This window comes from Mauremys reevesii, linkage group 1, assembly GCF_016161935.1.
Source record: "Mauremys reevesii isolate NIE-2019 linkage group 1, ASM1616193v1, whole genome shotgun sequence".
NCBI lineage: Eukaryota > Metazoa > Chordata > Testudines > Geoemydidae > Mauremys > Mauremys reevesii.
In genome coordinates this window covers 135,229,651-135,242,062 of record NC_052623.1, presented here as the reverse complement: position 1 = coordinate 135,242,062, position 12,412 = coordinate 135,229,651, and the positions used below count along the sequence as shown (strand labels likewise).

Genomic DNA, 12,412 nt, shown 5'->3' with positions numbered 1-12,412 from the left:
CTTGGACTGACAAAATAGTGTCCTATCATTAAAGTGTATATGTCAACATGTGAAGCGAAAAAAATACAGATGTTCACAGTCACAAACCAAAGTTACTCTGAATACTGCATTGAACTCATGTGGCCTAGGAGTATTTACGTGGCCTAGGTGTTTATATTGCATTTGGTGGTGAGGGAAAGAAGAAAGAAATAGCATTACATGGGTCATCTTGAATATAACTTAACCATTTAAATAAAAAAGGTGAACTGTTGACAAACAGAAGGAAAATAAAAGCAATTCAGTTTGTCACGTTAACTTAGTGACTTTTTCCTACAAGATAGCTGTGCTGGGGGGAAACCCAAAGCAGAAAATACATTTTCCAAATAGTTTAGTTGATAAATGAATTGACCCAAACTGGCAAGGCATCCTCAGTCCCATTTTTTAAATCAAATAACTTGGTAAGAAAAATGTTACAATATAAACGGGCCCACAACTGTTTCTATGCGAAGTCAACCCCGCCCCCCCCCCCCCAAAAAACCCAACCACAATGTTTCTCTAAACCATCAAAGAATCCTGTGGCACCTTATAGACTAACAGACGTTTTGGAGCATGAGCTTTCGTGGGTGAATACCCACTTCGTCGGATGCATCCGACGAAGTGGGTATTCACCTATGAAAGCTCATGCTCCAAAACATCTGTTAGTCTATAAGGTGCCACAGGATTCTTTGCTGCTTTTACAGATCCAGACTAACATGGCTACCCCTCTGATACTCTCTAAACCATGTGTTCTCAACTTCAGTAACATAGATCTTAAATGATTTTCAAGTTGCTTTAGCCTGTAGCCAGCTGTGATTGGTTTTGAAATTATTTTCTGAAAGGAGAAAGTGAGAACTTTTCTTATGAGATATGTTACAAAGAAAAAGCGTCTGATGTACCAGGATCAAAGTGAGAGCAACCTGAATATAGTATCAGACACGACACACACTTCTCCTACTTGATGTGACTGTAAAAGAAAAAGCCCTAAAATTAGAGCTTCTTTATTCATTTGCTTTTGGGCTTCCCAGCAGTTTGTGCAGCATCTGAAGACAATAAAGACTATCACAACTTATTTTGAAAACCGTTATTGTTTGCATGCACTATTGCAACAAACTTCACAATACACTGAATTCAAAGCTTAGAATCTATCCTCTGTCTCCTGCAGAACTTTCTATAGGATAGGCGGAGACACAAAGAACAGCTGTAGAGTCGGGGATTAAAAAGAGGGTTTAAAAATTAAATACATCATCCAAACAACAAGAAAGATCATTATTGCTAGAGTAGCTATTTTTCTCTTGTCTAACTCCATCTATTAGACACAGATACAAGTCAGGGGTTTCACTTGCATACTTGGAAACTGTGCCCAACCACCAGTTTTCAAGTCTTTGGTCAGGCCTTGACCTCTTATTTGAGCCTTTCAGGTTGGAGGCTGTCGGTCAGACACTTGAGTTGCTCCTCCCCCAGCTTGATCTTGTCCTCTAGCTCTCTCTGCTCAATGATAAGGGCTGACTTCATCTTTACAAAGTGCTCATAATCTGCTAGGCTCTCTTCACTTAGATAGTTAGCCAAAATGTCAAAGACAATCCGCTCCCGTCGGTCCAGGTTTTCCTTCAGTTCCTTCGCATCTTCATGCTGCTGAGTCAGCAGTTTCTGCTTCTCTATCAATGTCCGCTTAAGAGAAAGAGAAACATATTACAGATACCAGTTCAAGACAAACAGTTTTCTGGTCAACCCTGAAGTCAATTTTACCTGCAGGGACAAGGATGAAGAGGTGTGTGTATGGCGGACTGGGACTAAGGGCTTGTCTATGCAAACAATTACATAAGAACATAAGAACGGCCGTACCAGGTCAGACCAAAGGTCCATCTAGCCCAGTATCTGTCTACCGACAGTGGCCAATGCCAGGTGCCCCAGAGGGAGTGAACCTAACAGGCAATGACCAAGTGATCTCTCTCCATCCATCTCCATCCATCCTGCCATCCATCTCCATCCTCTGACGAACAGAGGCTAGGGACACCATTCTTTACCCATCCTGGCTAATAGCCATTTATGGCCTTAGCCACCATGAATTTATCCAGTCCCCTTTTAAACATTGTTATAGTCCTAGCCTTCACAACCTCCTCAGGTAAGGAGTTCCACAAGTTGACTGTGCGCTGCGTAAAGAAGAACTTCCTTTTATTTGTTTTAAATCTGCTGCCTATTAATTTCATTTGGTGACCCCTAGTTCTTGTATTATGGGAATAAGTAAATAACTTTTCCTTATCCACTTTCTCAACATCACTCATGATTTTATATACCTCTATCATATCCCCCCTTAGTCTCCTCTTTTCCAAGCTGAAGAGTCCTAGCCTCTTTAATCTTTCCTCATATGGGACCTGTTCCAAACCACTAATCATTTTAGTTGCCCTTTTCTGAACCTTTTCTAGTGCTAGAATATCTTTTTTGAGGTGAGGAGACCACATCTGTACACAGTATTCGAGATGTGGGCATACCATGGATTTATATAAGGGCAATAATATATTCTCAGTCTTATTCTCTATCCCCTTTTTAATCATTCCTAACATACTGTTTGCTTTTTTGACCGCCTCTGCACACTGCGTGGACATCTTCAGAGAACTATCCACAATGACTCCAAGATCTTTTTCCTGACTCGTTGTAGCTAAATTAGCCCCCATCATATTGTATGTATAGTTGGGGTTATTTTTTCCAATGTGCATTATTTTACATTTATCCACAATGTAGTTTAGTTCATGGCAAGCTAGGGAGCGCATGTACACCACACTAGCCTGCCGTGGACTAACTGTCCACGTGGCTCCTGCTGACACACGCTAACAATTTGTTAATGTGCTTTGATCTAGTCCCATTTCAAAGATGACTAGATCAAAGTGCATTAACAAACTGTCACAATGAGTCAGCAGGGTCCACACAGACAGTTAGTCCGTGGCAGGCTAGTTGGGGGTACATTCACACCCACATTTCCTGCAAACTCAATGTTTTTGTACATAAGCCATAAAACTGCTGCTTAAAGGTGAACTTGATCTCCCAACTGCCATTGAGTTCTGATAAAATGAGTTAATAGAAGGGAATTAAACCGGCAGAGACAGTAAAGCACTTAGGAATATGTTTTATAAACACTGGTAAGTAAGGTCCTTATCAACTACTTTAGTGCTTAATGGTTTACAGGAAAAAGTATAACAAATACAGCTGCCTGTGGGAAGCACTAGCATGAAGTAACATCGATGCCATCCTGATTTCCAGAAATGATTTGCAAGATCTACTTGCAAGTGTAAGCAGCAATGAATTAAACCCAGATTAGGTCCCTGAAATGACTGCCAGAGCATCAAACTGTGAAAACAAACTGCTTGGGGTTGGGAAGAGTTGACAGAGAGCTTTTCATTATGCTTAGGGCCCTACTAAATTTGCAGCCGTGAAAACACGTCACAGACCGTGAAATCTGATCTCCCCCATGAAATCTGGCTATTGTAGGGGAGACTGGATTTCAAGAGTTGGGTGGGTGGAGAGCGGCGGCTGCTGGCTGGGAGCCCAGCTCTGAAGGCAGCAGCAGCACCACCAGCAGCACCACAGAAGTGAGATGGCATGGTATGGGGGATCATCACTTTTGGGGAGGGAAAGGGCTGGCCTTATGGATGGGCAAGGGGGTGATCACCTGGGCTGCTGAGGTCACCCCTCTCCACCCACCCACCCACACACAGCCAACCCAAGGCCCCTTTAACTTCCAAGCGTTGAGTTCCAGCTGCTAGTCCTGAAGGGGCTAAGGAGGGCCAGTAAAAAGCGACGAAGAGTCCTGTGGCACCTTATGGACTAACAGATGTATTGGAGCATAAGCTTTCGTGGGTGACAAAGTGGGTATTCACCCACGAAAGCTCATGCTCCAATACATCTGTTAGTCTATAAGGTGCCACAGGACTCTGTCGCTTTTTACAGATCCAGACTAACACGGCTACCCCTCTGATAAAGAGGGCCAGGACTTCTTCCTCCGCATGGGCTGCTCCTGAGGCTGGGTTAGACCCATCTCCGGGAACCTCCCCTAACCGCAGGAAGCTTCGAGGCTGTTGGCTGGGAATCCAGCTCTGAAGGCATCGCAGGCTCCAGCAGCAGCGCAGACGTCAGGGTGGCATAACGTGGGTATGGTATTGCTACCCTTATTTCTGCGCTGCTGGTGGCAGTGGCGCTGTCTTCAGAGCTGGGTGCCTGGCCAGTGTCTGCCCTCCAACTGCCCAGCTCTGAAGGCAGAAGGAAAAAGGTAAGGGTGGCAATACCGCAACCTCCCATAATAGCCCCATCCCCACGACCCTGTTTTGGGTTGGGACCCTCATGATTACAATACCATGAAATTTCAGATTTAAATATTTGAAACTGTGAAATTTACAATTTTTAAAAGCCTATGACTGTGAAATTGACCAGAATGGACCATGAATTTGCTGCATACTAACCCAATATGAACCTGATAGGGTTTTCTACCTTATTGTAATGTGCATTTTTCTAATCAGAAGCAAAGGCATATGATCACAGCCCCCCACCAAAAGATCAGTCTCTTCTCACTAGTCCATGTGTCTCTCCTGCTGGTGCCCTGATGCATCACACAACCAGCTCTGTGGAAATCTCGCCTGACTTTTTATTCTGAGACACACTGGTGCACTGAATCTAGACATAGCATCCCCTTCATTGTGATGAGCTGCAATGCCCAAGCAAAGCTGCTTCTCTGTGGTGACCTGGAGCATCAGCAGGGGGACAAAACAACAGGCAGAAGAGAGCTTTGTGCATGGAAGAAGAGACAATGATGGAGATTCTGTTTACACACGTGCATCTAGGCAAAAAATGTGTAATCATGTCACGATTTTCAGCTTTGTTCCCTAAGTAAATTCTCCATCAAGTGACTGATTCTGATTCTACCAACAAGTTCAAAGCCAGTCCTCCTCTTGACAGTATGTCTGTACTTAATATTAGAAAACGATTCACATTACAATAAGGCTAAAAACATACAACTACATATTAATGTGCAGAATTCCCAGTAACACTAAAGGAAATTATACACATCAACAGGAGAATCTGCATACAGAAAAAAAAATCCATGAGGATGGAATTAAAGTTCAGACTAATTTGAGGCTGAGAGTAACCTGACAGTAAAAATTCTTATAAAATGCACTAAGGATAGCATGCAACCAAAAGACATTTCAGAATTAAAGTTCAACTTCAAGAAACAAACGCTTGAAAATGCTGTTAAAATAGGCATGAAATCCTAACTCTGCTCCTGTGACACCAGCCTCATATCTGCTCTTCTCCCCTCCTTGCACACCTAATTTCATATGCTGTTTTTGTAACAAGGTCTTTTTCACAAGGACATGGAGGTGGGAGAAAATTATTTTCTTCTCCCACAAGGTACTAGTATGTGTGTGCACATGGGGAAGATGCACTCAATCCCCAAATTCTTCCTAGAACTCAGAAATGCTGTTTGGAGAGGTCCCCAGCAATGAGACTTCATTTCCCTTGGAAGAATGAGGGGCGAGGGAGGAGATAAGTGGAGTTGTCTTAGGCAGGAGCACTGTTAGCTTCTGCTGGCGCCGCCACGGAAGCCAAGAGCAGGTACTTTTGGGGTGTGAACAAGGGTTGAAAATTTTGCTGGTGTCAGTCTCTTTTGGTGGGATATGGAGACAAGAAGATGTCAAGAGCAGGTTATGAGCTCTGACTGTTGGTGGCTGTGGGGGTAACAAGCCAAAATTTGGTGGCAGGTTATATCTTTTCCTAGGTTTTGGTGGGGGGGCAGGGGGAAAAGAGGGGCAGAAGAGTACGGGAATCAATGGCAAACCTCCCTAGAAAGTGGTTTACAATTTGAAGACCTCTGCAAGGCAGAGGGCCAGTGACTTTTGTTTTTAAATGAAAGCCTAAGTATCTCCCAGCCATACCATGCCCTTTTAAAGTCCACCACTGCACAATGGACCATTCGTATAGTCTTAAATTCCCAGCGAACACCTTTGCAAACATGCCTTTCCTGCATCAAAAACCAATCCACCGCTCTAGATCTTTTCAGGAAAGATTTTTTACAACATGATTAAAAACCCAGGTTTATTAGATCCAGGTCTTTAATAAGTGTGTCCAAGTTGTGCAAAAGACTGCACACTGGGGCCACGGGCCAGCAATGCAAAGTCTGATGAAGAGAGGCGCTTTTTTCAGCTTTTTTTTTTTAAATATAATAAACAGGAATCTAAAGTCAGACTTGCAAAGGAAGCAAGTCTCAGTTTTAACTATGGAGAGACTGTGGCTACCAGATAATGCTATATATCAATACGTTTCCATTTCTCTGCTGTTACAGAAAGATTAGTAATGAATACCTTGGTCCTTAAAATCCTTCCTAAAAACCTACTTCTGCTGAGATTCCTACAAATCACTACCATCTGGCACTGACCGGGTAAATGGGAAGCCATGACTTCCGTTTTTCTGTCAAACTTTTTTTCTTTTTTAAAAAACACTGTGTTCCCATTTAGCCCCACCCCGTTTCTCTACTTTTTGTCCACTACTGCACCCTGTCAGTTCTCTATAGCAGGGACCACCGTCTTTGTTACATGTCTGTACAGTATCTAATGTAATGGGTCCCGATCACTGACTGGGGTCCTTGGTGCTGCCATAATATAACTTAATAGTAGTAAACTGTCGACAGCGTGTATGCACTGGAACTCAAATACAATCTGTTCATTTTTAAGCATCCCAAATTGCTGAGTCAGACAATTACTTTTAGTTTGTTCTCCCCCACTTATTTTTTCGTTTGTTAAAGAAACAGGAGGCTACTTGGCTCATCATCTTTCATCAAGGCACTTGTCTTTTAGTGTTTCAGAGGGAAAGGCATGTCAGTGCTTTTAAACAACTTGCTCTCCTAAACCTGGGTACAAAAGTGTCATGCATTCTTCAGGGCCAAGCCACTTGTAGTGAGTGTATTCTGAGTGAAGGCAAGGCAAGGTTACGAGTATTAACGAGATCTAATGAAAGCAGCCTGATGTGAATGATCAGCACAGCAGTTTTCTCCCCTCCACTCTCTTGCCCACCTGGTTTTCAAATAAAAAAAGCCTACCACGCTGGCTCCTTAAATACCAAAATAATACTCTTGCCCTTTAGCAACCTGCCTTACCCGTTCTTCAGGAGAGGCATTTTCATCCAAGTTATTCAGGGCATTTTCCACACGAGCCAGACGACCTGACAGTGACAGCAGCAGGTTGACCACTTTGTCCAGGTCCCCGATGAACATCCTGAACTTGTCAAACTCATTAGGTTTGCAGACCTCTTTCACAATAGCCTCCACCTCATCTCCTAGTGCATTGTTCGCTTGGATGTCTTCCAGGAGTGTTTCCCGAGCTTCGCGCAGCACCTGCAGCTTCCTACTAATGCTGTCAATGAGTTTCTGCTGTGGACAACAAAAGGGGAGTAAGAATTTATTAGCGACACTTGACCCAGCAGAGATGGAAACAGATTTCCCTCCATGCATTCTGTTCCAATAGCTCAGGGAAAAAAGTCACACATGGCTCTCTGATGAAAAGTGGCAGTAGCAATGGTAAACTACCCCAAACTTCAGCATCAGACTCCCCTCCCCTCCCCGAATATATCAGTTTACAAAGCCCAAAACAAAACAGGACCCCTCTACCGTAGATTTTAGGCCTCAATCTTCCTTTCACTGAGGTCATCAGCAACACTCTCACTGACTGAGAAGAAGCTGGATCATGTCCTTAATTTGCTTTGTTACATGGCAAACCCCCAAAGAAACACCAGCCATTGATTCTGATTAGCAGTGGGCTGTGCGTTTATGACTGCAAGGGAAACTGTGATTATGGCATTGTTGTCCAACTAGAGAATTCAAGTCTACAGATAAAGTTTTTCGCATGCACATTAGCTTACAATTCACTGCTAAATAAGGCTTTCAAGCTTCAGGAGAATTACTTCACATGGCAAGAAATCAAAGTTACTCTATCTTGGTTTTTATTCCACCAGGGAAAGGGGAAAAAAAAAAGGAATCTGTTCTCTGTCACTCACTGGGCTCCCAGGAGTCTCTCCATTTCCTCCCTAACCCTGTTACAGACACTCCTCTGTGATAGATGAAGGGCAAAACTGTGCCTCTGCCCATTGTGGAGCTCAGAAGCGAAGCAAATGTCAGTCCATGGAGTAGAACACTTCACTTAAGACATATGGCCAGCTGGCCAGAGAGCAAGGAGGTGCAAGCGTTCACAGCTGATTCCTGGCCCCAATTCTTTTGTCCTCATCATCACACTACACGTTACAAGAATTCTTCAACATCTCACATGTTGATGCTTTCACTTATTTAAGTCCCAAAGTGATCTGCATCCCACAGAAATCTAGTCTCCCCTCACTTTTATGTAGAACGCTGTTTACACAAGAAGCAATGAATCACAAAATTATTATTAAGGATTAAATACCAGCATCACTGCATGAATTTTTTTGTGTCCCAGTCTCACAATGCAACTCACATCTGGGGCTTGGCAGGTTGAGAGGTATGTACATTACAGACATATGATGTTTATCTAGACTGTGGTAGTGTTCTGGATTCAAAATATCAGGACACAAACTTTTGATGGACCTAGGTCTACGTTACCCTTAGCTTGAGTGCCCACCCTTTGGCAATTCACCACCATGGCAGAAGGACGTCCTTTGGAGCTCACTACTGCTACTCCTTAGATCAGCTTCAAATTTTCAAAAGCTGATTACCGAGTAGAAAAAGTACTCTCTCCTCCTCAAAGACTATCCCTACAGCACTCTCAAGGATAACCATTCTTGGGGTGGAGGCTGATGATGCTAAGCAAAATATGGGCATAAAAAGCTCGTCTTCCACATGCTAGGCTAATACTAACACACGGCCTACTATGCTGTTGGACTCTTTTACTTCCTGCCAGGCTCGGCCCAGCTCCCTGCTCCCTGGCCTAGCGCACAGAGTTGCAGCACTGCTCAAGTGTGGCCCAGCTGCCACTCTGTCATCATCTGAGGTGGGGCCAGGCCAAACCTGAGTGATGCTGCAATTCCATGTGCCAGGTAGTAATGCCTGGAGCGGGAAGCCAGGCACCAACTCTGCAGAACAGCGGCTGCAGGAACCACTGCTGTGGGGTGAGTTTTTCATTTTATGTAATTTTTTATGTTTTTTCCCCCTTTTATTTCATGCTAGTTTGTATTTGTGAAAAACATGGGGCTAAAATAAGTAGGACTTCTACAGCACCTTCCATCAAAAGGGCTCAGAGTACCCCCAAAACACAGCCCCTAACATCCCTGTGAGGTAAGTATTATTTCTATTTGATAGAGAGGGAAACAGACTTCCCCCTGGCCATGCAGTGAGTCACTGCCAGAGCAGAACTAGAGCCCCAGTCTCCTGACTGTGTTCTCTATTGTTACCATGCTGACTTCCTAAAAAAATTCTTCCTTTGGGCAGGGGTCTTGTATGCCTGTAAAAGACAACAGAACGCCTCATCTTTCTGTAAATATTAATCATTTTTCACCTGTTAGTGTCAATTTCTAATGCAGGCTACATTGTGTAAGATGGTAATTACTTTGCAATACCACTTTACATGTTTGTTTTTCTTTTGAGTGTCTTGATTTCATGGCACACTCGTTGGGAACTCTGATTCAACCAACCAATTGAATACGTACAATTGAACAGAAACGCATCCCTGTTTCCCTAACAGAGGCCAACTGTAGCTTAAAACCTAACAAAGATTACTTCTGAAATCAAACATATGGATTATCTGGGCTGGCTCTATCCTGTTTTGATTTAATATTCTCAGGCCAGGTTAATCTGTATTGGGGTTATCTGTTTGTCTGGGTGTCCAAAAGATTAAGGTAGTAAGCAGTTTTACAGATGCAGGCTCTACTAACTGATTAATCTGAACGATTTGATTTTTTGTTCCCTCCTAAATGCAAATGAAGTTTGATTTGGATTAACTGGGTCAGGCTGCTGTAGTCCTATTTCCTAGGATGCCATGCAATTTAATAATCCTACTACTTTATTACAAGATGCATGATTAAATATAGTCATGCTCTGTGCTATATTGCCCTGCTAATATGCCTAAAACTAGTCATGGAAGGATCCCCTTAAATGTGAGGAAGGCAGATCAGTGTACATGCACATAGCCTTTTTTCTAAGACTGTCAGTAGACACATCAGTTTTGATGTGGACACATACTCACTGGGAACTGAACTGAGATGAACTCCTCTTTCCACACAGACCACCCGAGGAAGAGGACTTTGAACTCACTGACCTTTGCTAAATATGAATATGGGACCTCCAAAACAGATTAAAAACTACACATTCCATTAGTAATCCACTGAGCCATAATGTCTTCTTGACATCAATTACAGTTTTGAAATGGAATGGGGGTGAACTGTAGTTATCAAGTTTGCTAGTGTAGACCAGATCACATGGACCTGATTTTCCAGAATTCTTGTTACTTTAAATAATAGCAGAGAAACTGACTCGATCCTTGTTAATTTCACTCAGCAGCATCTTAGCAAAGAAAAGCTATTAGCAGCAGCAGAGGCAATTGTACTCTCTCTGCAGACTTAGGAAGACAGCACTACACTGGGTTTACACTTGTGGGTTTGCACTCAGTTCTCTGCCTCATTTCACACTAGATTCATGTCTGAAAAGACTAGAAAACCTCCCACTTGCCATGAGTAGACTTTTCAAACCCAATATAATTTCAAGGTCCCTTTTATTACCTCCCTACATCTATTCAAATCCATTTATATTATTATATTTGTGCTAATCATATTGTTCCTCAATAAATATATTGCTTTACATGACCACAACATTTCATTTATTAGGGAGATTGTCTCTAATTATTTGTAATAGATGTGTGCAATTTCTCTGCATAAAATTCCCACACCCATCCCGAGTGTTCATCATCATTTTATTATTTTACATAAATAAGAGGACAGCAAGTATATTGCAAAACAGAGAATGGCAGGTGTAAACTGGTCCTGGAAAACCCACTGTGAATCCCAGATTGGACTAAAAGCACGATTTCCCATAATAGAACTGGTGAGTTTCAATGAATTAAGAAACAGGTTCAAAGCATACAGTGTCTTTTAGCAGACTGACAAATACATGACAATATTCAAGCTTTCAGGCCCCAAAGGTCCTTTTTTCAGCAGCTGGCAGTTATGTGAAACTGGACCATGTTATAGATCTTGGCAGTTTTATGAGGACGGCTTGACCCATTTACTGTGATTTGCATACACTGCATGACGAAATCTAAGATGAAAGCCTGCTGGATTGAGAGCTCACATTCCACTGCATGCAAAGGAGCAGATGGGTGCGTAAACAGGAATGTGTATATCACAAACATGAGAGAGGGAGGGTGTCTAGTAACACTATATATGGACACACTTCTCAGCCTGTATAATCTGTGTTTAGTGGTGTGGGGGGAGTGATGAAGGGAAATATGTTTCTCATATAAACAGACACCACCACAAATAAAGAACATATTGATTGAGAAGCTTGTGGATTGTAGTTTGTTGGTTGGGTCAAAGAAAAATGTTTCAATTTCTAACTTGTGCACTTTTTCCTCAATCAACATGACCAGAAAATGTTTCTGTCTGAATCAATGAAAAAAACAAAAACAATGATTGGTATTACAAGGACCAGATAAAATGAAGCAAGAATAATTAATGCTCTTCTCTAGTCTAATAAATTGCTTAAAACTGCAATGGAATCCTTAACACATCTGAACAGCTTTTAAAAACAATTTCCCTTTTATTCAATTAAAGGTCATTCCTACCAGTTTTGATTACTAAGGGTATGTCTACACTACCCGCCGGATCGATCTATTGGGGATCAATGCATCGCATCTCATCTAGACGCGATACATCAATCCCCGAACGCGCTCCCCGTCGACTCTGGAACTCTACCAGGGCGAGAGGCAGAAGCGGAGTCGATGGGGGAGTGGCGGCTGTTGATCCCGCGCCACGAGGACACGAAGTAAGTCAATCTAAGATGTGTCAATTTCAGCTACGCTATTCTCGTAGCTGAAGTTGCGTATCCTGGATCAACCCCCTTACCTCCCCCCGCCCCCCCGGGTAGGCCTAAATGAATACTGGAGGTTGATCATGACAGTTTACGTTCACTAAAGAAGATATCCTGGGACTGAAAGCAGCTCCTTCCCTGGTACTGCTGTTTTAAGTAAATATAGTTAAAATTAGACCACTATTAACACAGAAACAGATGGCTGAATAGCACAACAGATGATTTCCCCCAGTTTCTCATGACAGGGAAGCAAGGTTAAAATCTATTTGTGCCAAATCACAAATGAAGAGACTCTGGTGCTCTCAATCTAACTAAGCTGACACTGTACAACAACCACAAAATCACCACTTCACACAGATTCTCAGG

At 42.7% G+C, this 12,412-nt stretch overlaps 1 protein-coding gene across 8 annotated transcripts in view; it reads right to left on the bottom strand.

Annotated features, from left to right (window-relative positions):
* Window positions 1-979: 979 nt before the first annotated feature.
* Window positions 980-12,412, bottom strand: part of SHROOM2 (shroom family member 2) — a 189,535-nt gene continuing 178,102 nt past the window's right edge. For 5 of the 8 annotated variants that reach the window (XM_039520010.1, XM_039520013.1, XM_039520011.1 and 2 more), the window contains 2 exons: window positions 7,157-7,429; window positions 980-1,686 (listed from right to left, as the gene is read on the bottom strand). In XM_039520010.1, coding sequence (XP_039375944.1) covers window positions 1,420-1,686; window positions 7,157-7,429 — 540 coding nt within the window. In that variant the 3' untranslated portion in view covers window positions 980-1,419. Of the gene's footprint in view, window positions 1,687-7,156; window positions 7,430-12,412 lie in introns of those variants that run through there. The other 3 variants (XM_039520012.1, XR_005592685.1, XR_005592686.1) reach the window with 3 other exon arrangements.